At 38.3% G+C, this 25938-nt stretch overlaps 2 protein-coding genes across 2 annotated transcripts; one reads left to right on the plus strand and one right to left on the minus strand.

The window, feature by feature from the left end:
- Positions 1-1446: 1446 nt before the first annotated feature.
- CHAC2 (ChaC cation transport regulator homolog 2) lies at positions 1447-14251 on the minus strand. The gene is made up of 3 exons (XM_030448330.1): positions 13967-14251; positions 7928-7963; positions 1447-4272 (listed from the first exon to the last, which is right to left on the minus strand). Exons 1-3 carry the CDS (start codon positions 14099-14101, stop codon positions 3889-3891), a joined length of 555 nt encoding a protein of 184 aa, XP_030304190.1. The 5' UTR covers positions 14102-14251; the 3' UTR covers positions 1447-3888.
- On the plus strand, positions 13939-25912 carry ASB3 (ankyrin repeat and SOCS box containing 3). The gene is made up of 10 exons (XM_030448331.1): positions 13939-14050; positions 14584-14795; positions 15193-15351; positions 16685-16797; positions 17363-17498; positions 17832-18009; positions 19318-19515; positions 20907-21158; positions 23422-23555; positions 25672-25912. Exons 1-10 carry the CDS (start codon positions 14028-14030, stop codon positions 25899-25901), a joined length of 1635 nt encoding a protein of 544 aa, XP_030304191.1. The 5' UTR covers positions 13939-14027; the 3' UTR covers positions 25902-25912.
- The last annotated feature ends 26 nt before the right edge of the window (positions 25913-25938 follow it).

Here is a 25938-nt window from a genome sequence, read left to right on the forward strand (position 1 = left end):
AACATTTAATTCTTCTGGGCAACTAAACTGCACTTACCTTTGTGAATAATTTTCACAGTATTTTACTTGCTAGAAAGCAGACTAGCCTAGGAAAGGTTTGGTCTTCATGTAGCATTGTGAAAAAAGAAAACTGAGAGCATGAAAGTGGGGATAAAAATACAGTGCTACAAAAGTAAGGAAATAATGAACAATTCATGAATAGTCCAGCATGGTTTGCAAGTTAAAACAAGTTAGGTCAGTTCCTTCTGATTTTTCTTGTTTGCTCACCTGTGGGAAATTCGGAGCACATAAATGGTTGAAAAAGGAAAGACTGGGAATCCTACAAAGAATGGTTATTAGAGAATGTTTGAATTCCCTTATCCATAAGTGTTCTTGTGTGAAGAAATACAAATCTGTTATCAGAAGTTTAATGATTGAGTCAGATGACACATACATTTGTCAGTGGCAGTCAAAATGGGTTTGAAGTGTGCTTATGATCAAAAACTAGACAAAAATTAAAATACTGCATATTCAAGTTATGGGTTTTCTGTTCACAGAAGATTGCATATTTACTGACTGTTGCTATCAAACTGATCATATGAAGGAATATCAAGTATTACATGAACTACTTTTTAGTCTTTGCTTTTTTATTTTAATTGACATTATAGCATAATCAAACTATCTTATTGCACTCTTTGTGCAAACCTTGCATTTTTCCCCCCCGTAGCTTATGTTACTTTAGGACTTTTGTTTGGGAGATTCCAAAATAATTTCTGGATATCTCATCTTATGTGCTGCTCAAAGATAATCCTTTCCAGCATTACAGGAGGAGAAACTTGACCAACTGTTGGGTGTGTTTCTTTTCCTGCAAAAGGCCCTAGAAATTTATTGTGCAGTCACACCAGGGAAGATTGTTTGAGACGACTACATACTGCTTCCTTAATGTGTGGAAGGAGAGAGGTGTGTGTAGACTGCTGGATGATTTGAGTCTACAGATACTAGGGTGTGAAATCTGACAACATGGATGACTATTGTTTCCTCACCTGCTGTTTGGAAACAAGTTGAGTTAGCTTTGTGTGTGGCTGGTTGTATAATGAAACTGTATCTACAGTCTCTGTAATTTGTCACAATTTCAGATTTACCTCTAACAAGTAGGAAAAAGAATGAAGCCTCTATGGCATATAAAAAGTCTGCGTTACTAGTTTTGTGTTTAGCAACAACTCCGGGCTTTTGTTGGTAGTTGAAGCTGTAGGTGGAGTGGTGTCTCAAATCCCTTACAGCAAAAAGAAATGTGCATTTCCAGTACTTTAATTAATTCCTAATTTATAGTTCCTAATGTCAGCACAGTTTAAGGCTGTAATAGTAGTGAGATCTTGCATATTGTTTTTCATCATTAGATATAACAAGATGAATACACTTAAAATACACATGATTTTTCTGGAAATGTCCTCCTCTGACACCATTAGTAAATGTCATGCATTTTTATTGTACTGAAGTTATATGCAGAAACTGGAATGTATCATTACAGATATTATTGCAAGTTTTATGAATCTGGAAAGCAAATGAACCAAGAATGTCCCAAACAGAATTGAAGATACAAAATACAGAGCCATACATCATCAAATCACAATACCCCAACACAGTGCTTAAATAAGTATTTTAAAGAGGGAATAATAACTGATTTCTTTCTATCATTTAGTGAGTGAGTGCCTTGTTTTAAGGAACAAACATAAGTCTTCAAGGAAGGAATTTTTAAAAATACAGAGTGGATGTGCCATTGTACATATTTTAACTTTATTACAGCTTGCTTGAATATGAAGTAAGCACAAGAAAGGAAGTGCTGTCATTGTTGTAGGTGTTTTCTTGAGGAAATTATTCCTTTCAACACTTAATTATTCCTGAAATAAATCATACGTGACTCTTTTAAGTATCCAGTAACACTTATGAGTTACTCTTTGTGCCAAGATGAATAAATGCATGTGTAACAGCACGCTTATTAATGGTGATTTGGGTGACAGTTATCACTGTCCAGCTTTGGCATGTGAAGTCACTCAAACAGCCACATACAGACACCTGGAAGTTCAGATCCAGCTCTCCCACTGTGCAGCTGAATTGGTTGGGGTTGCTTGTCACTTGGTTATGTCAGTCTTACATGCACACAGTGTGGTAGCCAATCAAGAGTTTGGAAGGATGGTTAGTCATAGATAACTCATATACTAATGGAAAAATGGGGCCTTAGTACATATGATGATTTTGCTTCTGCAGTTTACAGTAGTTCCTCAAGTGATGTCCTATCATACACTCTTAAAATAGTGGCATTTTAATAAACAGTAGATTCTAAAATCTGACTTTTTTTGTCCCCTCAATGAATCAAAGCTTGAGAGATACCAGAGGCACACTGTTATGATCTGGTTTGTAAAAAAACCACAGCTTTCTTGCTTAAATATTTTAAGTGATCTAATTATCTAAAATTTAGGTTTGTATTTTAATATCCTATTTTCTGATCATCTAGCTGCCTTTCTCAAGTGCTTCCTATTAACATACATTTATGTTCTTGTTGGCTTTTGTAGGTAGCCAAGTAAAATAATAGCAGCTTCTTATTTTGATAACCCTGATGCTATCAAGCAATTACAAATCTAAAACAGGAAAATATCTAGAAGAAAAAGGGACAAACTATATTGTAGAAATGTATTGGTGTTGTAATTACTGATCCTCTCACACTACTACCAAACATACATTCTCTGTATGAGAAGATGTGACATTACATGGTGTTTGAAATAGGACAATTCCTATATTAACATACAAAAATATACTTTGTTAAAATTTAACAAAAATAACTGAGATTTTTGAGAAGCAAGACAAGTTCTTTTGGGACAGAAACGGGTTGCTTATGTTTTGCATAAAGTAAACCTACTAGCCTAGACTGGTGGCTTCTATTGTTATTTGGATATTCATACAACATACTTCAGGTTGCTGAAAAGAAGGTTCCGTTCTTTATTGTCTTTTGTCCAGGAATCCCTAGAATAGTGGTTGAAAAAAGTTTAGTGGCTTAAAATCTATCCTTAGAGACTGATGAATATTTTGAGAGATGGGGTTAAAACAGCATTTAAAGTCAACAAAGATGAGAATTTCTGAACATTCTGGCTGAATTGTGGCTTCAAGTCAAACGCTCGGATTAATTTTAACATTTTGGCTTTATTCTTTACATTAATCTTAAGAAGTAAAATGAGGCACTGATACATTATGGCTTGTTTTTGTTGAAGTACCCTGTACCTTAGGGTTTTTGGGTGGGCTTGACCTAATGAACTAAGGGAAAGATTTCCTTGACATGAAGTGGTTTATCTTCTGCTTTTATAGGCAAAATAATATATAGAGGGTAAGATGACTAATTTAGTGGAGTAACTTCACTGAAATTAAGTTGAGTGATAAACTTTCTCCTATGCAATTTACTACCTAACATTTATCCCTTTACCTGCATTAAGCACCATACCTATGGTCTCAAATCAGAAAGTACTAAGAACTATCACTTAGATCAATGTGAGTTGTATTTGAATGCAGATCTTGATCTTTAAAATATTCTAATATTTTATTTTAAACCTGAAATAATAATAATTTAAAGAAAATCCTCAAAGAGAAGCATAAGTGGTTCACCTGAGATTTGCATAATGACATAATCTTTGGATGAAAACCCAATATACCAAATTCAAACCTAAAACACTTCCCCTACTCCCCTTTCTATAGATGCTTAAAATAATTATTTATGTAACAGCATATTTTAACGACCAACTGCTATTTTGAATGCAGTATTAATAAGATAGCATAGTACGGAGAAGACTGTCTCCAAGTCATATACCCATTGTGCAATGAAAGCCTTCCTCTGAAGATGGAGCAAGATCATTAAAAGTTGTTTTATAGACAATTTAGGTTTTGATGCTTTTCCAGCAGTTCCTTTACTAGTTTCTCTAAGGAGAAGAGATGCTCGTCTGCATCTTCGGGGACAAGGTTCCTAATAGAATTAGCGAGTTCAAAGAGATACTCTGTGTTTCTTCCACTGGGACCAACAGCATTATAAATCTGTTGAGCAATTTCTTCTAGAGGTGCTGGACCAAGGTAGTTTGGGTTATCGCAAGTTCCGATGTATAACAAGACATCAAATGGGTTTACTGACAAGTCTTTGGGATAGAAAATGACAGTTGTAGTTCTGTAGCCTCCTTTCTCTCTGAAGTCCAAGTATTCCTTTACTTCACATTCTTGTCCAGCTGGCAGTCTGTAGGCAACACCCCATACACACCCCTGTTGAAGGACACAGGGAAAGAAAATCCATGCAGTGATTGAAAGGCTGCTCCAAAATTGATCTATTTCTATTGTATTTAAGTAAAACTGTTTAAGTAAAATAATTTGAAAGACATAAGGAAATAAAATCCATGCCATGATTAAAAGGCTATTAAAAATAATTAAAAAAAAAAAAGATATTATATCTACTTCTCTTGTATTTAAATAAAACTCTGTTTAAGTAGATTAATTTTCTTCTGCTTTCAGTCTTCTTATAGCTATTTCTCACAGTTTGTAGAAGGAGTCCCAAAATAAAAGGGCTGATTTATTAGGAGAATTTGCAAAGTGGTAGTTAATGTAGATTGCTTATCTACTTTCTTGCTAATGCTGAGGCCTTTCTTGCAAAACAATTTCTTGTTACAATTAAAGCAGTAAATAGCCTTGGCAAGCCCTACTAAGGAACTGGCAAACGGATAAACAGTATCTTCATGCACAAAATTTGTATCTGCAAATTAAAATTCTGAATAGTGCCAAATTCAAAGGAATTTTGATCAGGCTCTTTCTCTGTTTAGTTGCAGCTTCATTTCTAAGGACCTGAGTGTCACCTACATCCTTTGGATGTACATGGACCTGTGTTGGAGCATGCTAATGTTACAGCACCTCAAATGAATTGGAGAAGAAAAAGCTGAGAGGGTTTGTTTGTTTTTCTTTTTGCACAATTAAATGTGGCAAATCCAGCATCTCAGAAAACACTATTAGGATGAATTTCATTACCATATTTAAGAATCTGAATATCTATTCTTCCTGTTCACAGACAACATCTCTGACAAAATATTTAACTGTACTGGTGTGAACTAATTATATCCTCCTACAAAGTTTTAAATAAGCAGATCAGTGGAATCTGCATAGGGACAGATATGCATGTTTTTATTGTTTTGTTTTAAAGTAGCATAGAAAAAGGATGATGGTTTGTTACCCACTGAAGGTGACAAAGTGTTTCTTACAAGTGCTGTGTTAAAATAAACTGTATTCTGTTCTGTCTAATGGTTCTTCTTCCAGTTAAGTTGGTGCATGTTTAGCTGCTGCAATGATGAAGATAAAGCAATTAAGGTTTTTGTTGTTTTGTTTTTTTTCTTCCCTAAAACTGGATCTTAATATTTAGTCATGACATCAGATAATGCTGGGGCAGTGGTGCTAAGGCATGAGCAATGAATTTTGCAGTCACAGAATCACAGAATGTTTAGGTTGGAAGGGACCTCCAAGACCATCCAGTCCAACCTTTGACTAACACCATAGTCAACTACTAAACCACGTCCTTAAGGACCAGGTCCAAATGCCTTTTAAATGCCTCCAGGGATGGTGATTCCACCACGGTCCTGGGCAGGCCATTCCAATGTCAGACCATAGGATGGCCAAAGGCATTTTATTAAAAAGAAATCGGGAGTAATTTTTTATCTCATCTTGTGTAGATGGTTACAGTATTTGATGTGCTGAGGGCAGGAACAGCACCAAAGAGTACAGAAATTGGTTCCTTGCTTATCCTTGGCCATCTGAGATGCAGGTTCACTGCAGCTACAAGGAGGAAATCTGATAGTTTAAAAACCAGCCTCTTTGCACAGGGTACTCTCTTGAGTTAATTCTGCCATTCAGACCTGCTTTGGTCATGACAGGAAAATGCAGATGAGTGTGGTGGGGATGGGGATTTAAAGCAGACACTTTTAAGTGTTACTGCTAGTTCATTCATTTAGGTTTCAGTTCAGGGAATTCCTATTCCATAAAATTATCCAGGAATCTGAGAAAGAGTGTGATGTTCTTTTTTTTTTTGGTGTCATTTCCTCTTAACTGGCAAAGAAATTCAGATGAAAAAATTAAAAATAAGTCGGGTGGAGAAATTAAAAATAACTCTAAACTAGATGTTTCCAAGCTGTGATCTCTAGTGAAAGAGGATACATAGGCTAGCTCAGAGCTGTCACTGTCATTAAAATGCCACTGCTGTTGTCAACGTAGTATATGGGGAGTGTGTGTGTGCTGTAATAATAATTGCAATAATTGCTGTAGTCTGCTAAGATACTTTCAAAATAATTTACCTTGTTAAACTGGCAAATGGGTAACAAATTAAAGCAAATGTCTTGCCATATGATTTAATGTTTATGTTTAAAGGGTGACTATCTGGTCACACCAGATTCTGGAGGGAAGGGAAAAAACAGCCAACCAAAAGTGGTTTTCTAAGGGGAAAAAAGTTTCTATGGTAACAAATAAGTTACCTTAACAATACGAACCGAGTGACAACATACATAAGCATTCTTTGTCTATATAGGCGTCTGTGTAACATAATGGTTCCCAGCAGTACAGTAATGTGAAAAAAACCCTTACTAGAAAAGTACAGAAAGTCACAATGAGAGAGAGGGCAGTGCATTTTGCTGGTTTTGCTAACTGCAAAAAACAGATGAAGTTTTCAGTTACTGCTGAACTTAATTATGTGGCTGCTGTTGGAGGGAAACAGATTGGTAAGACAGCAATGCCAACACTGTCTAGAGAGACAGCTGTAAATAAAAACTACTACTAAAATACCCATCCTCCACATCTTATGGCCTGATGTTGTGTCACCTTCCTCTCCCATTGCTTCCATGCTATCCTTCTGCCCCTCTGGAGGCACTTCTACCTGCAGGGATTTCTTCTTGTGGAGCAGTATAAAGCTGGACAGACAGGATTGTCCCCAGCAAGATGCCAGAACAGAGCATTCTGCTGGCTGTGGAGGGTCCACAGGGTCAGCAGGGAGTGGGAAAGCAATGGCACACAAGGTGTGTCCTGCTGTAGCCTCCCTCAACTTTCCTAGCCTAGCTCAGTGCATTGGTCCTAGCTGGTGAGCATCCGACTGAGAGCTCTCTGTGGGGCTAAGAGCTATAAAAAACTGCAGGTAGTTGTAAAGATAGCTTCTTTACTATTGAACAGAATTCAGAAACGGGTAAAATTTAACTGTAGGTACTTTTATAAGGAGAAAAACTTTGATTTGCCTACATGACTGTAAGCCTATGGCTGCTTTCATCTTCCCTCCTTACCCAGCCCTCTCCTCGCCTCACACTTTCTAAGTGAGACACTGGGAAAAGGCTGTAAGATAAGTGAGACTAGCAAACTTCAGCCAATGAGCCTTTTCTAAACAGAAGCTAATTTCACAATATTATAGAGAAACCCAAAGCACTGTTGTGGCATTTAACTCCTTAAGCACTTTATCTGTGTAGCAAAAAAATAAAGCCAGGCTATCTCTGTTTTTATCTCTGCAATGTAATCATTGTTTCAGTCTTTATTTTGGGAGGGCAAGATTATAGTTCTGACACAACATCTAGGGTCTGCTATTGGGGTATTGTCAGCACTACACATATGCTGAAAGTAAAATTATGCGCCATAAGCAGGATAGCTGAAGTGACTCTCATAAAATACTTCAAAATATACCTTTGGTAATAACAGACCCAAACTACTTCCATTTTCTTAGTTTAGATTGATTGATTTATTTAAAACAATCAAAGTCATTGGTGTAACTACAAGAAATTTTGAGAGGACTTTTAATTGCACTAAAGATAACTCAATTATTTGCTTGTAGAGAAGCAAAAATAGACTTACTACATAGGTTGGGAATGCAACATGACATTTTGTTCATACAGAGATAGGAGTACTATACCTCAGGGTCTTCAACCAGAGTCACAACTCTTCCAGGCTAAAATAAAAATAAAAGTAATCTGTTACAGGCTTTTATCCTGAATCATAAAACAAAAGCAGCATGCCCCCCCCCCCCTTTAAATAAATAAATAAATAAAGAATTACAGGGTCAGAGAACTCATGAGAACTCATCCAGGACAATTTCAGAAAGGTCTGTTTCTTCAAGTTTCAGTATAAATATTTTCTGTGAATAGCTTTTGATCTGCATTAGGTAAACCAAATGTTAAAATCTGAGTGGAAAGTCTCTGCAACATAGACATGAAATTAAAGGCAGAAATAACCTTGGAGATTTTGAAAGTCCTTGCTTTGTATGTGCTGTTCAGACCCAGTTCTGTTCTTGTTTGACATGGTGATAATAATTCAGTAATGTAAAAGTATTCTCAGTGCACCTTCCTTAGTCATGTTGCTTCTCCACAGTACTATGCCATTTTTTTTCTCTATGCAGTGACAGTGAGGTGAACCTTTTTGCTTGCCTTCAGAAAGTTTATACATGGGTATGGGAAGTAATGTAGCATTTAAATCTACCTTGCGTAGAACTAGGCAAGATATTACCACTTCTGCCTTGGTTTCTGCACTAACTGGATTTTAGAAAATGTTAATTATGTGCTACGATATATGGCAACTCCTGGGTTTAAAAGCTCCTAGCTACTTAGGTGGTTTTGAAAACACAGAAATCTGTTAGTAATTTTTAGTAAGCACCATACTATTCAAAGTTTAAAAAAAAAAAAAATCTGTTGTCCAGAAGACTCTTCCCCTTCTTTTCACCCTTACAGGTCATTCTCTCTTACTAGGCAGAGGGAGGATAATGTCTTCTTTTTCCATAAGTTGCTTCTTGCAGGAAGACTAAGATGCCCATTTTTAAGCTCTGAAAATAGTTGAAATTTGTTGTGCAGCCTGGAGAATAAAATTTTAAAACACAAAACCCTACAGAGAGCTACAGCTGTTGTTTAAAATTACTACTTTTGGCATTTAATTAGTATAGAAATGTTTTTTGAGAGGTACAGTAAAGCAGAGGTACTAGCATTCATTCAGTTCTAGTGTAGGATAGAAATTCATTCTAGGAATTGCAAAGATAATCTTAACTTGATGTACTTGGATACATGTCTGCATTGAGTCTTGGCTAACTTTCAGTCTTGGGGTGCTATTATTTCAGTGTTGGGGTACTACGTTTCAGTCTTTTTGTGACTCCTCACTGACAGTCCCATTGACATGCCCGTGCTTTTCTGTTTGATTAGGATGTCCCAGTGTTTGTCTCTCTCACACAGAGTCGCTGGCAAGCCACGCGTTCTTTTGGTAACAAGCCAAATATGAAATCTTGTTTTTGCAGAGCACTTCACAGATACAATCTAGTGCAGATATTATTTGTTTAGTGACAGATCTTTTATAATCTCAAAGGCTATTTCTAAGCTCTGAGGTGCTGTGTTATTTCATTTTTTTTTAATGCCAGTTCTCTCAGCATCAGCCATCTATTCGTGTTTAATACTAAATGATTACTATTTGAGTAATTATTTGATTAGTAATTTGATTAGTAATTAAATTATTACTATTTGAGAAACCGGTCTGTTACAATGATTAACTGAGATATCTTAAGTGAGGTGTTCCTTTTGGGAAGCTTTTTTCATAGCCATTAATACTTGCCTGACCTGAGCACTCAGTACTGGTCACTAGGATTTTGAAATCATGGATTAAAGAGACGTTCTGTAGTGGAAAACAACTTCTTTATTCTCAGGTATCTCAATATTAAATATTAAATGGAAGTATTGAAGAGTACATAATCTTCAGTTTGTTGTGGGGTGAAAGAACATTCTCTTTGTGTAGGGAAGAACAGGATATTAATTGTGTTGGTTTGCAGAGTCCTTGTCTTGCATGGAACTACCTAAAACAAACACTGTTAAGGAACCACGGGTATTTCCTCTGCTAGTGAAGTAAAGAAAATAACACATCTATAAATGACCAGCTATATAATGTAAACTAAACCATTTCTGTCATGTGCAAGTACTGGCAAGGGCAGACCCCAGTGACCTCCTAAATCAGATGCCGTGGAGGGATTTGTGTCAGTTCTGTGCAGTCTACTGACAGGAAGGGTGCCAGAGGCAACCCTGCATTGGATCATGCTAGAGCAGCAGTGAGGTTGACATCTTATGAGTGTACATGACAGATTCTTCTAGGTTTACCTATGCTGGACTCAGTAAAAAGAAGAAAATAGCATTAGCGTGGTGCAGAGCCTGTAGTAGTCTGTGGTGTTCTCCTGGAATGGGGGCATTCTCTGTGTGGAGTTAAAAGTTCCTGAGGATAGTCCTGAGGTCTAGCTGATGTGTGGTGTGAAAATGGGGTAATGTGAAATAAGTTATTTCACTATTAGATTTTTGCACTGGTGCACAAACAGCTGCTAAAATTACTAAATATGTACTGATTGAGGAATCAATTTTTGCATCTGGATGTGAAAGCAAGAGAGAATAAAATGGAATATGACCTTACAAATAATTGTTGCTTGATTATCACTTAATTTTTTTCCTGAAAGGCAGTGTTAGTTTGCTAGTTAGTAGGAATGTAATAATTTTAAATTCTTAAGTTTGTTTAAACTCAGCATTGCCTTCTCCACTTCCTGTTCCTGTGGCTCACTATGGTGTAACAGCTGCCTGTCTCTCCATCCTCTCCCCACAGACCCCTGCTGGCAGCCATCCAACGGGAAGAAACAGCCAGGGTAAATCAGGGAATTGCAGATGTGGGTGGGCACCTCAGGAGATCCTGTAGTCCAGCCTTCTTTCTTCTCCATTTCACTTGTAACAAACTCTAAGCCCTTTAATACCTTAAGAAGATTCAACCTTAAGCTGACCCAGTAATTCTGTGCATGCAGAAACTCAGAGTTTTCTCCTTGGGCACTGTTTGGACAGTGGCAGCAGACACCTGGAGCTTGATTAATCATGTCATTAAGTTTTCAGGAGATTTTTCCAAGCACGTTGAAGGGTTAGGAATAAAGACAGTCTCCAGAAGATCCAGAACCGAGATTCCCCAAATGTCAGGGTTGCTGGTGTGCTGTGCAGTCAAGGGACAGTGCTGGATCAGGGAGAGCAGCTAAAACAAGCTGGCTGAAACTGGGAGCAAGGAGGATTGTGAGGAGAGGAAGCCAGACTTCCCTGTTTGGGCAGGAAAATGCTATAGGTTTGGTCCAAACCATATTGTGATAATAATGGCTTGGACTCGTTAATGCTGTGGTGGGTTCTGTGCAAAACCAATTCCCCTCCTAAACTTAAACATTTCAGAAGGTTTATGTGGATCAAGCAGGTTTGCATTTCTGATGCCATTTTTTTCTTGAAGCTTGCACTAAGAAATTTGAATTTACCATTTATGAAAACATTTTTATTACTTATTCAGGTCTTTCTAAGCCAGTAGCAAATTTTTCAGGGAACACTGTTAGTGGTAAAATTCATGCTACTTTGATGTAATATTCAAAATAATTAACAGAAAAATCTTATTTTTAAAAACAGCTAATGTGAAAATTGCAGTATATATTTCAAGTAATGATTATTCATTCCTTTTTTAAATCTTAATCTAAACAAATCTTTTTCCACTTTAATGCCATGTAAACTAAAAAAATATGGCCTCGTAATTAAAGATCAATTTATGACTAGTTAGCAGTCTTACTGCATCAGGAACTGAGCAGTTCAATGTGCAAGTTCAAGGTCAACTGAGTGTTGTAGTAAATGCAGCTACTGTAACTCAAAGTGCTCTGTATGGTTGTTTTTTTGCGCTGATTGTGGAATGTGGGAGCAAGAAGTGTTTTCAGGAGAGGGTTTTCTTTTTAATTTTTTGGCTTCTGTTTTATTGCTTCTCTTCAAAATGTGTAAGTAGTACTGAAGGACCAGTTTCACTTGTAGCTCACCCTCAAGAGATGCAGTGAATCTATGATGCCAAGGATTGTGAAAATTTTATAGCAGGGAGTTTTTGGTCTGGTGAAACAGGGAGGTCCCAGCTGTGTTTTTTCTCAGTATACACTAAGGGAGCCTTTCTGCCCTGCAGGTAAGAGGACTGCAGGACTACCAAAAGTCAGTACCTTGTTGATGCTGAGAAAAAGTGTATAATGCTAAGTGTTTCATATAAAACATGAAATAAAATGCATTAATCAGTTTACATAAATAATGACCTGCATCCTTGGTCTGTCCAAACAAGCACAGAAATAGAACAAAGCACAAGCCTGTGTGTTTGTGGGGTTTTGTTGTTGCTTGAAGCCTCTGTGTGCCTGCAGATGGTGGTTCTAGGTATAATCGTGACCAGGGCAGAAATACAAATGTCTCAGCTTCCTGGAACTGACTATCTGCTAGTGGGCAGTGACCTAGCATGGCTGATTTGGAAGATTTCCAGTATCTTCAAAAAGACACTCACTCTGAGGATTCCCCTGAATTTCAGCTAGCCCAGTTGAAGCTAATTCAATGGGGTCACAAGGGTACTTAAAAAAAAGCAAATAAAACTAACCAGTGCCCCAGGAGTAAGACTTTCTCTGTTGACCAGTTAGGTTTTCAGAACAACTTCAGCATGTTTTTCTATTCACCCAAATTCAAGAGCAAAACAGAAATTTCCTAACGTAATCTTTGAAGACAGATTACTGTAGGTGACAAATTAATGTTCCCACTAAGGAAGTGGAGGATGGCTGTCCAGCCTGCAGACCTTACTGAGGCAGCAACAGAGCAGCTCCATCTCTCCACGCAGGTGAGGCAGCAGCTGAGAACAGGGGTAGGCTTGAGGATAGGAACTGTGTATATGACAGGAGGTAAGCTGGGTACCAAAGCCAGGCTTTTGACTCAGTTTTAAAAGCAACATGGCAAAGCATTCTGGGGCCCAGGTTCGGGACTGGGGCAGGTGTATTTGCCCAGAACTTGTCCAACCTTGAGAACATGCCTGCCCTGTGCACCTCCTCTTGAGCATAAGTTGTTTCTTTGCAGTAAAATTTAATAAATAAATAGAAAATACTAGATGCCTGACTTCTGCTAGTGCCTGAAGCATGGTGATTTGCCTTGCAGGAAGCTGAATTTGAGGGTGTTTAGTATTATCTTGAAGTACTGTGCAAGTTACCTGATGGTATTTGAGGTTCTAACTAGTGCTACTAAGAACTTGAGTATTTTTTCAGTTGTTTAGAATGATATATGGGGACAGTGGTACAGGCTTTCAAAGCAGAGGAAAACTAGTTATTCTTGCTCTTGTGGCTTCAAAATACGTATGTTCACATGAAACTGGGAATGATCACTTCTGGAATTTTGGATTATTTGTCCTGGTGGCTTTTGTTTTGCTTATATCCAAGTAGTAAATATTTTGTTCTTTGTATGTTTTAATTTGAAATTAAAAAAAGCTGAAAAGAAGTGAGGTAGGTGCTCAGGTCAAAAGCATGGCACCTAAACTATGGTATTCTCCCTTAGTTATTTAGATTAATGTCCATATTAACCACCTCAGTTGTTTTTCCAGCTATCTAAATAGAGTGGTAGTTGTTTTTGTTACCCTTTTTTTTCTCCTCTTTGAAGTTAATTTTGCTGCTGGTGGTGATTTTTATTTTTATTTTAATTGATAGCACGGAAGAAAATGAATTCTTGAACTTTAGGATATACTTCTTGCCACCACGACAGAAAATTGAAGTGGAAAGGCTGCACCTCAGGACTTGGCTGAAAAAAGTGTCACCAGCCAGCACCAGCTTACTTCTTAAGTTAAAAAACAAAACAAAAAACTAAAAAGAACAAACAAACCATCAACAAAACGAAAGAGCGGTGGCGAGGGCTTGAGGGACGTGGAGGGGGCAGCCCCTGCGCTAGGAATCGCCCTTGGCAGCCAGAGGGTTCCCTGCCGCGGCGGGGGCCGGGGCAAGGCCGGTTCCCTTCAGCCCCGATGGAGGCCTCGGCGCTGAGGAGCTGAGGCCCGGAGGGAGACCCGCCCTGCCGCCGCGGTGAGGGGCCGAGGCCCGCCCGCCCCGCCGCCGCCGTGCCCCCCTCCCCTCTCCTCTCCTCCCCGGCCTCACCTTGCCCGGCACGCCGCGGTGGTCGGTGCTGCCCTGCCAGAAGCGGCGGCTGTAGCCCTGGATGCGCCCCACCATTTTCTCCTCGTAAGGGAAATCCACCTTCCAGATGAGGGAGCCGTAGCCGAACACCCACATGGCTGACTGACCGACGGACAAACCGACCGACCGACAGCCGCCCGGGCCGGGCCTGCGCACTGCCTGCGGGGCGGAACGGCCGCGGGCTTCCCCCTGTCCGGTTCTTGCGGTGGGCAGCGGGGCTGCCCCTCGGGTGCCGCCGGCTGTCTGGAGGGGGTGGTTCTGCCCGGGGCCAGGCTATGTGGTGGCAGAGCCGCTCTGCGAGGTGTCTGTGCGAGCCCGTCCGCTGCACGGCTGTGCCACTTGGCCCAGGAAAAAGAGATCCCTTGCCCTCGGTCAATGCTGCCCTGGGAGCTGGTGAGCAGCAGCAGGGGACCTGTTATCCCCCAAGCTCCTCAAAAGGAACTCACGCCCTCTCCCCCCCAAAACCCAACCCAAGCACCTCTGCAGAAAACCAAAATAGTGCTCCCCCCACCTCATGTTCAGTATTAACAGACAAATTTCTTTTCCCTCTCCCCTTCCTCCCTCTCCTTCCGTCACAGTTTGTCAGACACAAGGATGGATTTCACAGAGGCCTATTCCGATCGATGCTCTGCTGTGGGACTTGCGGCCAGAGAAGGAAATGCTAAAATGCTGAGGAAACTAATTAAGCAGGGGTACAGCATCGATGTTGCGGATAACAGGGGGTGGATGCCGATCCATGAAGCAGCAGCTTGCAATTCGAGTGAATGTTTGAGGCTGCTAATTCATGCAGGTAAGGAAATCTTGATGTGAAATAGTGTGAATTTTCTGCTAAATCCCCCCGTGATGTGAAATATGACAAATAGATTTCTCTTACCCTATTCTTACTTATTTTGTAAATTTCTATGAGGTTTCATTGCTAGTGCCTCACTATGGTGAAGATGAATTGGCATGTTGTAGGTTGTGAATGTCACTTGATTTTATTTTGCCTTCCTCTGTCCAAGGCAGATGTCTGTAGAAGGCCAGCAATAACTGGAACTGCTGTTTGAAAGAGCTGATAACATTATGTTCACGGATACGTTGCAGGCAGCACATCTCAAATAACTCCATAATTTTAAGAAAATTAACTGTGTTTTGTAATTCATTGATGAATGTACCTTTTTTCTTTCCTATTTAATTCTCATTTGTAGCTCCATCTGATGACTACATCAATTCAAAGACATTTGAAGGGAACTCTGCACTGCACCTGTCAGCATCCCATGGATCTTTTGAAAGTGTTTGTGTTCTTTTGGAAGCTGGAGCTGACCCCAATGAAGTTACCAACGAAGCAACTACTGCACTGTTCCTAGGTGACACCAGCTTTCTTGAAATCTCAGGACAACTGATGAATGGGGAAAAGCTTATCTGCTGAGTTTAAACTCACCAGAGTTCGTTCATTGCCTGCCATGTTTCCTATTTTTGTAGTCTAAACACTAGGCTAATAATCTGTTTCAGACTGTGTTTTAACAACAACAGAATTGTACAAGCAAATTTTTACAATGAAGTTGTAAACCCAAACTTTTTCCCATCACTTATTGCTTCTTTCTAGAAAAGGTGTAGGAGATACAGGTTTACAGCTGTATGTGGGTGTTTCAAGTCTTTGCAATTCTTAGTTTATCAATTCAGGTCCACTCTTTTAATGGTTTTTCTATTATTTGTGTTTGACATAATTAAATGCTATAGTGAACCCTAAAATCTTCTGCTATAGTGAATCCTCAGAGTTTAGATAACTGGTTATAGATGTAGTTATTGTTTTACCATCTCCGCACACACAAAAACATCACAGCTGCCACGTTAGCTTTGTTTATAAGTCTCTTCATGCTTTATTTTTAGACAACTAAATAGTTTATTTGAATAGAATACTTGGTGATAGGCAGCACTCGTGGGGAAATTATGTGGGTGATGGTAATTAACACTGTGTATAAATGCTTACAGAGATTAGGCTGGACCAAGGAGCAGTCTTGGGGCTGCGTATTTTTAAAAAGGAAGAAGTTAATGCTCAGGTTATCTCAGACTATGCCATGTCTTTAGGGCACAGCTCTGTGTTGGACACTGAGTACTACAAGCCAGCTCCTGTACTAATACCCTAAAAATTATTCACTCAGTAGCAACTATTGATAGGTTGTCATCATAGGAAATGTGCTGTGGTAGAATTGCCGGTGATGAAAACTTGGGGATGAATCAGGCTGCTAAAGAGACTTTGTCAATGGAAGTGTTAGCATAAATTAATTCAATATAGGTGTTTAAAACAGTTTTGGGGGAAATTTGTAGGAAGATAGGGTTATTCAAGTTTGGGGAGCCATTGTGACTGTCATGTAGGTAGGTGCTTGCAGCAGAATTGTCTCCCTGTTTCACAGGAGGAACTTTTGTTATCTGTGTTAGCACAGCATAGGAAGAATTTTAACAAGTGTTACTAAAATTTTTGTGGGTAAATTTCTATTCTCCAATTCTGTTTTGGGGATGTAAATATATAGGGCAATTACCCATTTATAAAACGACTTAAGAATTACAATAATGTGTCAGAAAGTTAGTGGTGAGACAGTTTGAGTTTTTCAGTGAGTTATTTAAATTCAGTTAATAAGAATTATTTTCTTCTACTTATTTTTATTTTTTTTTTTTTATTTTTCAATGTTCTATTTGAAGCTGTTCAAAATGGACATGAAGACATTGTAAGGTTTCTGCTCCAACATGGAGCAAATGTTAAAGGACCTCATTCTTTCTCTGGATGGAATTCTTTGCACCAAGCTTCCTTTCAGGTAACCTGTAAGTGTATAATATAATTTCTCTGTAATTGCTGTATTCTGAGAATTCATCTATTTATTTGCCTTTTTATTGAGTAATTTTTCCTAACCCACCTTAGCAGTCATACAGTTGTTTAAATGCTGAAGAGCCTGAAATACCCTGAAGCGTGTATCTAAAACTACTATTGCTTCCTGTTGGGAAGCAATAATTAAGTATTAGAAATATTGTATCTACTTACAAGCTCATGTATTGCACAGGGTTTTTTGAGAAAAAAATTCTGTTCAGTATCTCATTGCCAGTGGGACATATGACCTAGCTACAGAATAGAAATACATTAGCTGAATGGTACTAATAAACTAATTGAATTTTCATTTGTATCTTTCATGTAAACGAGCAACTATGAAAAATTAAATTAAACTTGTATATTTTTTTCTTCCATTATTTTTTTCATTATATCTTTAGAATATTGACTATATTTTTCCTTATTTCTGTTTGGAATGTCTGGGAAAAACAGATCATGCCAGTTGTCCAGGGATTTTTGTTGGTGGTGGTGGTTAAGTATAAAAATATTTATTTCAGGGTTGCACTGAGATAATGAAAATACTCCTGGAGAAAGGGGCAAGCAAAGAATGTAAGGATGACTTTGGAATTACGCCTTTGTTTGTTGCTGCTCAGTATGGAAAGCTGGAGAGTTTAAGACTGCTTGTATCCTATGGTAATAGTGATTGTTCTTTTAGCTTCATTGTTTTTCAACTTGCATCAGCCTGTCACCAGATACCTTTTACTTCTACTTTTGCACTTTATAACTTCAAATTTTTAGTATTTTCAATTTAAGTTGCAGATTGATACACAAAACCATCTTAATTGCTTAAATCTTGTTTTGGTAATTTGAAGTAGTTTTGTTATGGTAGGAAATGATAAATCAAAAAAAGATTGGTGAGAAGATTAAGGATTGCCAGGGTCTTTTAGAACCCCTCAGTAGCACTGCATTAGCAGGCTCATTTTGACACTGCTCTTTTAATAGAATATTGTTGCATTTTTTTGTCAGGTGCAGATGCAAACTCTCAAGCCAAGGACAGAGCCACTCCCTTGCTGATTGCCTCTCAGGAGGGACACACGGAATGTGTGGAACTGCTGCTGGCAAAAGGGGCAGATCCAAATCTCTACTGCAACGAGGAAAATTGGCAGTTACCTATTCATGCAGCAGCTGAAATGGGCCATAAAAAGTAGGTGATTAAATAGATTTGGACAGAAGATTCTGGTAGTAAAAAGCTTATGACAAAGTGGAAGTTCTGCACAAAAAGAAAAAAAAAAGTTCTCAAGCTGATTTGTAGTTTAGAATTCCTGATTATTTTCATATTTTAAATGCCTGATAATAGTCCCAGTAAAGTGACCAGCCATTTTTAGTTTAATTCTAATGAGTTTAGAGGGTTTCCCACAGAGCTGCTGAATCAGGTATCAATTCCCTTAATAACCATCTTACTTTTAAAATATAAATAACAATTATGTGCTTTATACATTACTTGGACAGCTGCTAATTAGATTATATTCCTAGCTATTATATAGCATAAATACTAATTTTGGAAATAATGAATTAGCTGAACCGGCCAGAAAATCAAAGCCACAATCTGTTCCTTTCATCCTTCCGAAAATCCGTTTGTAGCTGTGCCCAGACCTGATGTTCCAGGACAATTTTGGAGCAGAAAATCAAGAGAGGAAGGAAGTTCCCAGAGTGACAGAAGCAGAGAAGTGTCTCTGAGGAACCCTATGATTTGCACGTGTGACAGCACTTAAAATCAAATATATTAATGATGATAATAACTCAAAAATTATTAGTAGATGCTTGATCTTAAGTCCTAGCAAAAGGAGAAAATCAATTGAACTGTCATTAAAGTTTGTCTATCAAATCTTCTCAAGCTGATGAAGGGGGCTGACTGTAGTAGATACTGAGGAAGCTGGTTTTAGTTCATTTTCTCAGAAACAGAAGGTGGGTCAGCAAAGTCATCAGAACTAGAAATGCCTTTAAGCCAAATGCTGCCTTCAGAACTTTTGCAACAATATGTAACTGGTGACCTTCAAGCAGCACCAGTAAGTAGCAAAGGAGCTGGTGTTTGTCACTAAGCCTTGTTAGCTGGAAAGGATGTTAACTGGAGGTATGAGCTATGAAATAGAATCATTTTTCTGTTTCAGTATCTCTGTGAGTGTTAAACAGAAATATTTGTTTTATTTGCACTTCGTGGTTTCAGTTTATTTAATGTGCAGTGGTACTCTATTGCTGTGAAAAGGAGTGTTGGATGATAGGAAGTATCTGTCTCTGGTTTGGATTAAAATATTTAGTGCTGCACTAAATCCATGCCAAAGCACAATGTTGGTTGTGGGTCTGTGTATGAAATGATAAAGGTTGTTCTTTTTGTGCAGTTGTGAAAAAGTAGGCAGGATTTTCTTCCGATGTTATAATCACACATGAAAAATGACAATACATTTAACATTAATTATTGCATAAAATAACAAACAGTATTTAAAAATATTTGCAGGATACTGGAGTTGCTAATACCAGTTACTGATCGGATTTGTGACAAAGGCAAAGGCAAAGTGAGCCCTGTGTATTCAGCAGTATATGGTGGTAATAAAGAATGTCTGGAAATCTTACTTAGAGAAGGCTACAGTCCAGATGCTCAGGAGTGCCTTAATTTTGACTGTAGATCACCCATGTGTATGGTCTTCCAGAAAGAGTAAGTATACCTCTTATATTGTGAAACTATTCATAATTATGTTGGCCTTTATTGAACTTCTTTTAAATCTGCAGTTTTCATGCCCTCCTTCCTCAGTTCTTGAGCTGCTGGAATTAAGCTGTAAGTAACCAAATGGTGCATGGGATTTGTATTGCATGCATGAGCTGAAGAAGCTCACTGAAACCTCTGAGGGGAAGCTGAGCTCTTTGAAGAGTCTTGTAGAACATAATTGCAGTTTTCATGCTTTCAGAAGGCTGTATCAACACGTTTCTCTGGGAACGGGACTCAGTGCTGTAATCAGATCAAAAGGGCTCTTAAGTAGACAGCTACTTTTTAGATGAGTTATTGGAAAATGATGTTTTCCTTTTCTGTATGCCAGTCTCACTTGTGAGACAAGCAGAGTTAATCACCTGTAAAGAGAACTGGGAAACCAAATGGTAGAATCTTTTAAATCATGACACATTTCTTTTTTATGCCTGGTGAGAGCTACAGACCCCTGGTATTTAACAGGAAATAAAGCAATGTTTACTTCATATGGCAAGGGCTCTAATTTTGGAGAAAAAATAAGGTATAAAAGCCTTACTCATGAGTACTCATATATGATATGTCAATGGCATGGTCATAGGGTGTTATGAGTGGCTCTTCATATCCTTATTATTGATTTGTTTTATTTTTATTTTCCTTTAATACAGAAGCTTCTTCCTTTTTCTGTGGGGAGTTAATCCATTATAGGAGTTGGGCTATTACTGTGAAAAATATAGATGTTCCTGTCCCCAGACTCATTTTATGCTCTTCCCAAACCAATATGTAAAATAATATTCAAGTGATTGAATACTGGCACAGCTGAACTCAAGATAGAAAATCAAATCTCAGTCACCTCCTGGCAGTGGTGAGCTTTGTATGGAGCTGTAATGTTATTTTGATTTACATTTTAACTGAGACTTCACAGCAATTACCTGTTACTGGGTTGTGCTTTAGAACAACAGAGGCAGTCCATGTGGTAGAGAATACATTTGAATTTTTTTTTTCCTTTCAGCTGATTCCAGTCTATCATTTAATATTTCCCCAGTATTCTAGTTAGTTCACCCTTTATAGACATTCCTTTTTGTGAATATTAATGTTATGTGGCTCATGTGCTTTGCATTAAGGAAAGTATCATATTACATGTAATATCATATTACAATGCTATAATTGAAAATGGTAACATTATTTTAGTCAGACCATTTAAAAATGTTTACAATAATTCAGTGGGTTGCAGGGCTTTCTGAAAATACAGCTGGGGGGATTTTTTGGTAGAAGATATTTGCTTTCTTGGAGGTAAGAAGTGAAATGGTAGCTGCTTTCTGGGAAAAGACTAACAGGATGTCCTGTTCATTTTGTGCTGTTCCTAGGTTTTTTAATTTCATTGATATTTTCCTGAAATATGGCATCACCTTACTTGGGATTAATTTGGGATACTGCCTGTTCCATGAAAAGTTTGCTTTGTTTCAACGCTTCTTGAAGCTGGGCTGTTTACTGCCTGCTGGGGACCAGTTGTCAGAGTTCCTAAGTTACACAGTGAAAGCACAGGAGAAGTACAAGGAGTGGCTGCCATACCTGCTCCTGGCTGGTTTTAATCCAGTGAATTTCCTGCGCAGAGTCTGGTAAGCAGATAATGTTACCCTGTTTACTTCAGTATTTTAGTATTGTCTGCTAATCTCCACAGCTGTTGCTGTGTTATTTAATGTGTGTTTTCAGAGGACAGCACCTGGGAATCCAGTGCCACGGTCAGGAATGGCAAAGGTCACAGAACAGCTGAAATGAAACAGTGATTGGGGATGGCTGGATGGCCAGTAAAACAAATTTCTTTTACAAAGAAGAAAGCCAGAATGGAGGTTGTTTTAGCTCTGTTCTGCAGAAAAGAGTCATTTCACAGTTTTTATATCAAGCATCTCTTACTAGGCCCCAAATTTAGTTGCAAACTGTATATGTAATACAGTAAGACGAATGCCAAATGCCAAGAAAGAGATCAGGAGGGGTGGGAAACAAATGTAAGGTGCAGTAGGGCCAAGGCTAGGAGGAGAGGAAGTGGATGTAAAAAGAGATTGTGTTTAACAATTCCAGTTAAACTGGCAAAAATTCCAGTCTCAGTTCTTTTTTTCTTTTTTTTTTCATTCTTTCACATATAAGTCACTGCTTGGTGGTGTTTTATACTTAATTAGGCACACAGAATTAAACTTGTATTCAAAATTAGGAAGTATTTCTGTTTTCTTCTGGGTTTTTTGCTTGTCCTTGTAACAGAGACTTAGCATTTATTACCATATGTTTCGGCTGTAAGCTTTACATGAGATGTATAAACTCATTACATGTATTACTTCACTGTATGAAAGAAGTAGTATTTTAAGGTTTAAAAAGGAGGAGTATATATAAAGCATGGTGTATCTGTGCTTCTGTAGATAATATTTATTCATACATATTCATACTGTCCATGTATATCATACCTGATGCTTTTTTGATATTTTGTTACCTTATGCACAAATGCTTTTTTACCAAATACTTTGCTTAAATATCCACTTTTCTGAATCATGCTTATCACATTGGAATCTACACAACTATAATTTTTTACAAATTGAACTTCAATATTAACTATTCTGTTCTGGTAGAAAACAGGAGAGAAGATAGCAATTATAGATAGCAAATGACATTTATGCATATGTTTCATTAATGATCTCTTGACATCTTGTGCAAAACCGTTGTATAATCATGAACTGGTCAGTCTAGAGCACTGTCAATTTTAATTATCAGTGGGAGATGTAAAATAACCACTGTCTTAAATCAGGCAATCAGATCTCTATCCTGCATGGTTTTCAGTGAACATGTGAAAGTTTAATCAAATGTTAAAAAAAAAAAACCACAACAAAAAAACAAAAAACAGAGGACATAAAATAACTTTTCGCATGAACCTCTGTAAAAATCAAGTGTATTAAATTTTTTTAGGCTGGTATTTTTGTGTCTTTAGAGCATTTAGATTCCCATTCAGATGAAAATTCAGGATTGTACACATCTGGCCAAGAAGCTGTTCTGTCAAATTAGGATTATGCATAATCCTAAATCAGTTGGTTTACCTGCTGGTTCTTAAACGTCCTTGCATGTTTTATTCAATTAGGCTATTTTCAAAAGTTCTTCACACCCACTAAAGATTTGAAATACAAAGCATACTGATTTCTGAATATATACAAATGTGGTCTCTGCTAGAAGGAGAAACACTTGCAAATTTTGAGAACTGATTTTTGTTTGTTTTAATAAATAAATAGATGAATAAATGTGTGGGGTTTTTTCCCAAAAGTGATAGTAATGCTCTGGTGTCTTGACCCCTTATTAAAATTTAGGTGAGAATGGAATAAGAATTTAGTGTAGAGGATAATTCTGCTTGTTACTGAGGCATTCAAATTTCAGAGCAGATATTATCCTCTTGCACAGAATTACAGAATATTAGGCATTGGAAGAGATCTCTGGAGATCTCTAGTCCAACCCCCCTGCCAGAGCAGGTTCACTTAGAGTAGGTTGCATGGTATGGCCTATGGGTTTTCAATGTCTCTGGGCAGCCTGTTCCAGTGCTCTGCTAATCTTACAGTAAAGAAGTTCTTCCTTATGTTTTGGTTGGACCTCCTGTGTTCCAGTTTGTGACCACTGCCCCTTGCCCTGTCACTGCAGTTTAACCTTTTCTAAGAAACGAAGGAAGATAAAATTACAGCTTGTGCCGTCAAAATGACTTTGGAGTTCTCCTAAATGGTTTTCTGTTTCTGTACTTAGATATAGTTAGTTAAGGATTTGTTAGAAAATAGTTAAGCTTTCTATGCATTGTTTCCATTATTCTATTTATGTTCTTGTGTAAAATGATAATTTATGGGAGGTTTTGTTACACAGGATTTTCTCTGTGAGCGAGAATGTCCTCAATTTCATCCTGGAGTTCACAAACTGGAAAAGACTTCCTCCAGCTGTAGAGCAAGACCTTACAGATTACAAAGAGAAGTTCTCTTGGACTCCCAAGAGCCATTTTGGTAAGCAGTACCAGTAGGGGAAAAGCATCCCTGTGTATGCCAGCTTCCAGGTGATAAGTGGGAACCAGTTCTGTGTACTTATGCACAGTGGCAAAGAAGGTTGAGTGGTCAATAGACATAGCTTGTCCAGAAAATGGAGGGCAGAAGTAGCAGCTGCCCTTACTAACCACTCAAACAAATCATATCTGAATTAATTTGACTCCTTACATTGTTCAGTTCAGAGTGTGTTTCAAGTAAGTATTCTCAGTTTAGGTTGGCTTGTCCACTCCCAATTAATGCATGTGCTACAAAATACGGGTACTGACTATAAATGAGTACTGTGCCTTCTTGAAATGATTTGTGCAGTCTTTTGGATGACTTAAGGGAAGATGATTGATACCACTTGGTTATGTTTTGTAGACAAAAATCCCGCTGATTTAATTTTTTTGAATTTCATTTTTATTTCCAATGAAATCTCTATCCTGTTCTGTAAGCATGTGACAATTATTAAATAAAAAACATACAAATCATCATATTAAATACCTACAAATTTGGCTGTTCATTGTCACTCTTGTCATCAAAATGTGGTCAGCCAAAGAGATTCAATAATTGATTGTCTAGGAAAACACTAGGTGCTCACTGTGTCTCCCTGACAGAAAAGCTTTACCATACAGATCATTTCCAGTAACCTATGCATGATGTTACTGAAAAGTTGCACTCAGATGTCTTTGTTAGTAGCTAACTTCAAAGCAAATTCTTCTTTAAAAAGGTCTGTAATAATTTTTAAAATGCCCAAGTGATAATGTTATTAAATAATACTTCCTTTGGAACATTTGAAGCTAATTAGGTTATCTTCGGAGTTTTTTAAAAAAGGGGTTATTTGGGGAAATATACCTCAAGTTCTTTCTTTGTTTCCTTTGCTATTAGTAAATATATTTGTGCTGTCATAGCATCCAGTAACAAAAGCCAAAGAGAAAAAGCAGAGGAAAAAGCAGGTGGGGGAAGTTTGAAAGTTTTCACCTTTTTCAGTTTACTTGTGAAGAAAGTCAACGGAGAAGCCACTGTAGGAGAGTTTGGAGGTGTCAGAGTGCTGTGTCAGGATACGATCTGTAGTGTGAATGTTTGTGTTAGGGACATGTCTATGTATCTTTTGGCACAGTGGTTGCTCTAAGTAAAGTTATCTAGGAACGTATTAGAACATTTAGCATTGTATGCCAGCTGAGTCATGCTGTCATGTAGCCATAGAATCATAGAATTGGCTGGGTTGGAAGGGACCTCAGAGATCACCAAGTCCAACCCTTGATCCACTACTGCTGCAGTTACCAGACCATGGCACTGAGTGCCACATCCAGTCTCTTTTTAAATATCTCTAGGGATGGAGAATCCACTACTTCCCTGGGCAGCCCATTCCAATGCTTGATCACCCTCTCGGTAAAGAAATTCTTCCTAATGTCCAACCTAAACCTCCCCTGGTGTTTTAAGAACAAGACTTACACTTTTAATTATCTCCGAGATAGAAGTTAATCCCGTTAGGACCTTGTATTGGTTACATTGTTCTAGTGGAAAATGACATACTACAACTTAAGACCATGCCCTCTTGTCTTGCTGAGAGTTGCCTGGGAAAAGAGACCAACCCCCACCTGGCTACCCCCTCCTTTCAGGTAGTTGTAGAGAGTGATGAGGTCTCCTCTGAGCCTCCTTTTCTCCAGGCTGAACAGCCCCAGCTCCCTCAGCCTCTTCTCATAATACTTTCCTAAAAGAGTTTTCCTGTGTGCCATTTTGTTGCTGATCTACTTTTAGATTTAATTTTTCATGTCTGGTAAGGTGGTATGAGCTTCTCTCTCTCCAAGAAGGTAGGTGTTCTTGGCTGGTTAGATGAAACTTTCTGACTAAGGATAAAATGATGTTTTGACACTTTGTTTCTAGAAGTGTAAGGTAACTTTTCTGGCTCCTACAGCGAAATTCCAAAAATTCTGATTCTAGCAGGCAATAGCCCTTCACTAATGAGAGCTCTGACTTGTTACCTGACAGAGATTGGAGGATTCAGATTGCATTCAGCTAAAACAGGTAGCAATAGGCAAAGGATGTGTCCTATGGTGTCCTTTTGAGCATTTCACTTGTTTTTTCACTTTTTCAGCCTTTATTCCTTCCCTTTCTCATCTTTGCCGTCTTGCGATCCGCTCCATGTTATCGAGCGAACGCCTGCGATCAGACCGGTTTATCCGGGAACTGCCATTGCCAGCTTGTCTCCAGGACTACCTCCTCTACTTAGATGTCCTTCGAGTCAGTGGTGTCCCAGAAGCAGAGGATTACCTGGAGCAGAGAGAGGAGGGAGCTTCCTCTCCCAATCCATCACTCCAATGCTGAAGATGCTGACAGGAGGGATGCTGGTAACATTGGTGCC

This window comes from Calypte anna, chromosome 3 (genome assembly GCF_003957555.1).
Source record: "Calypte anna isolate BGI_N300 chromosome 3, bCalAnn1_v1.p, whole genome shotgun sequence".
Classification (NCBI taxonomy): domain Eukaryota; kingdom Metazoa; phylum Chordata; class Aves; order Apodiformes; family Trochilidae; genus Calypte; species Calypte anna.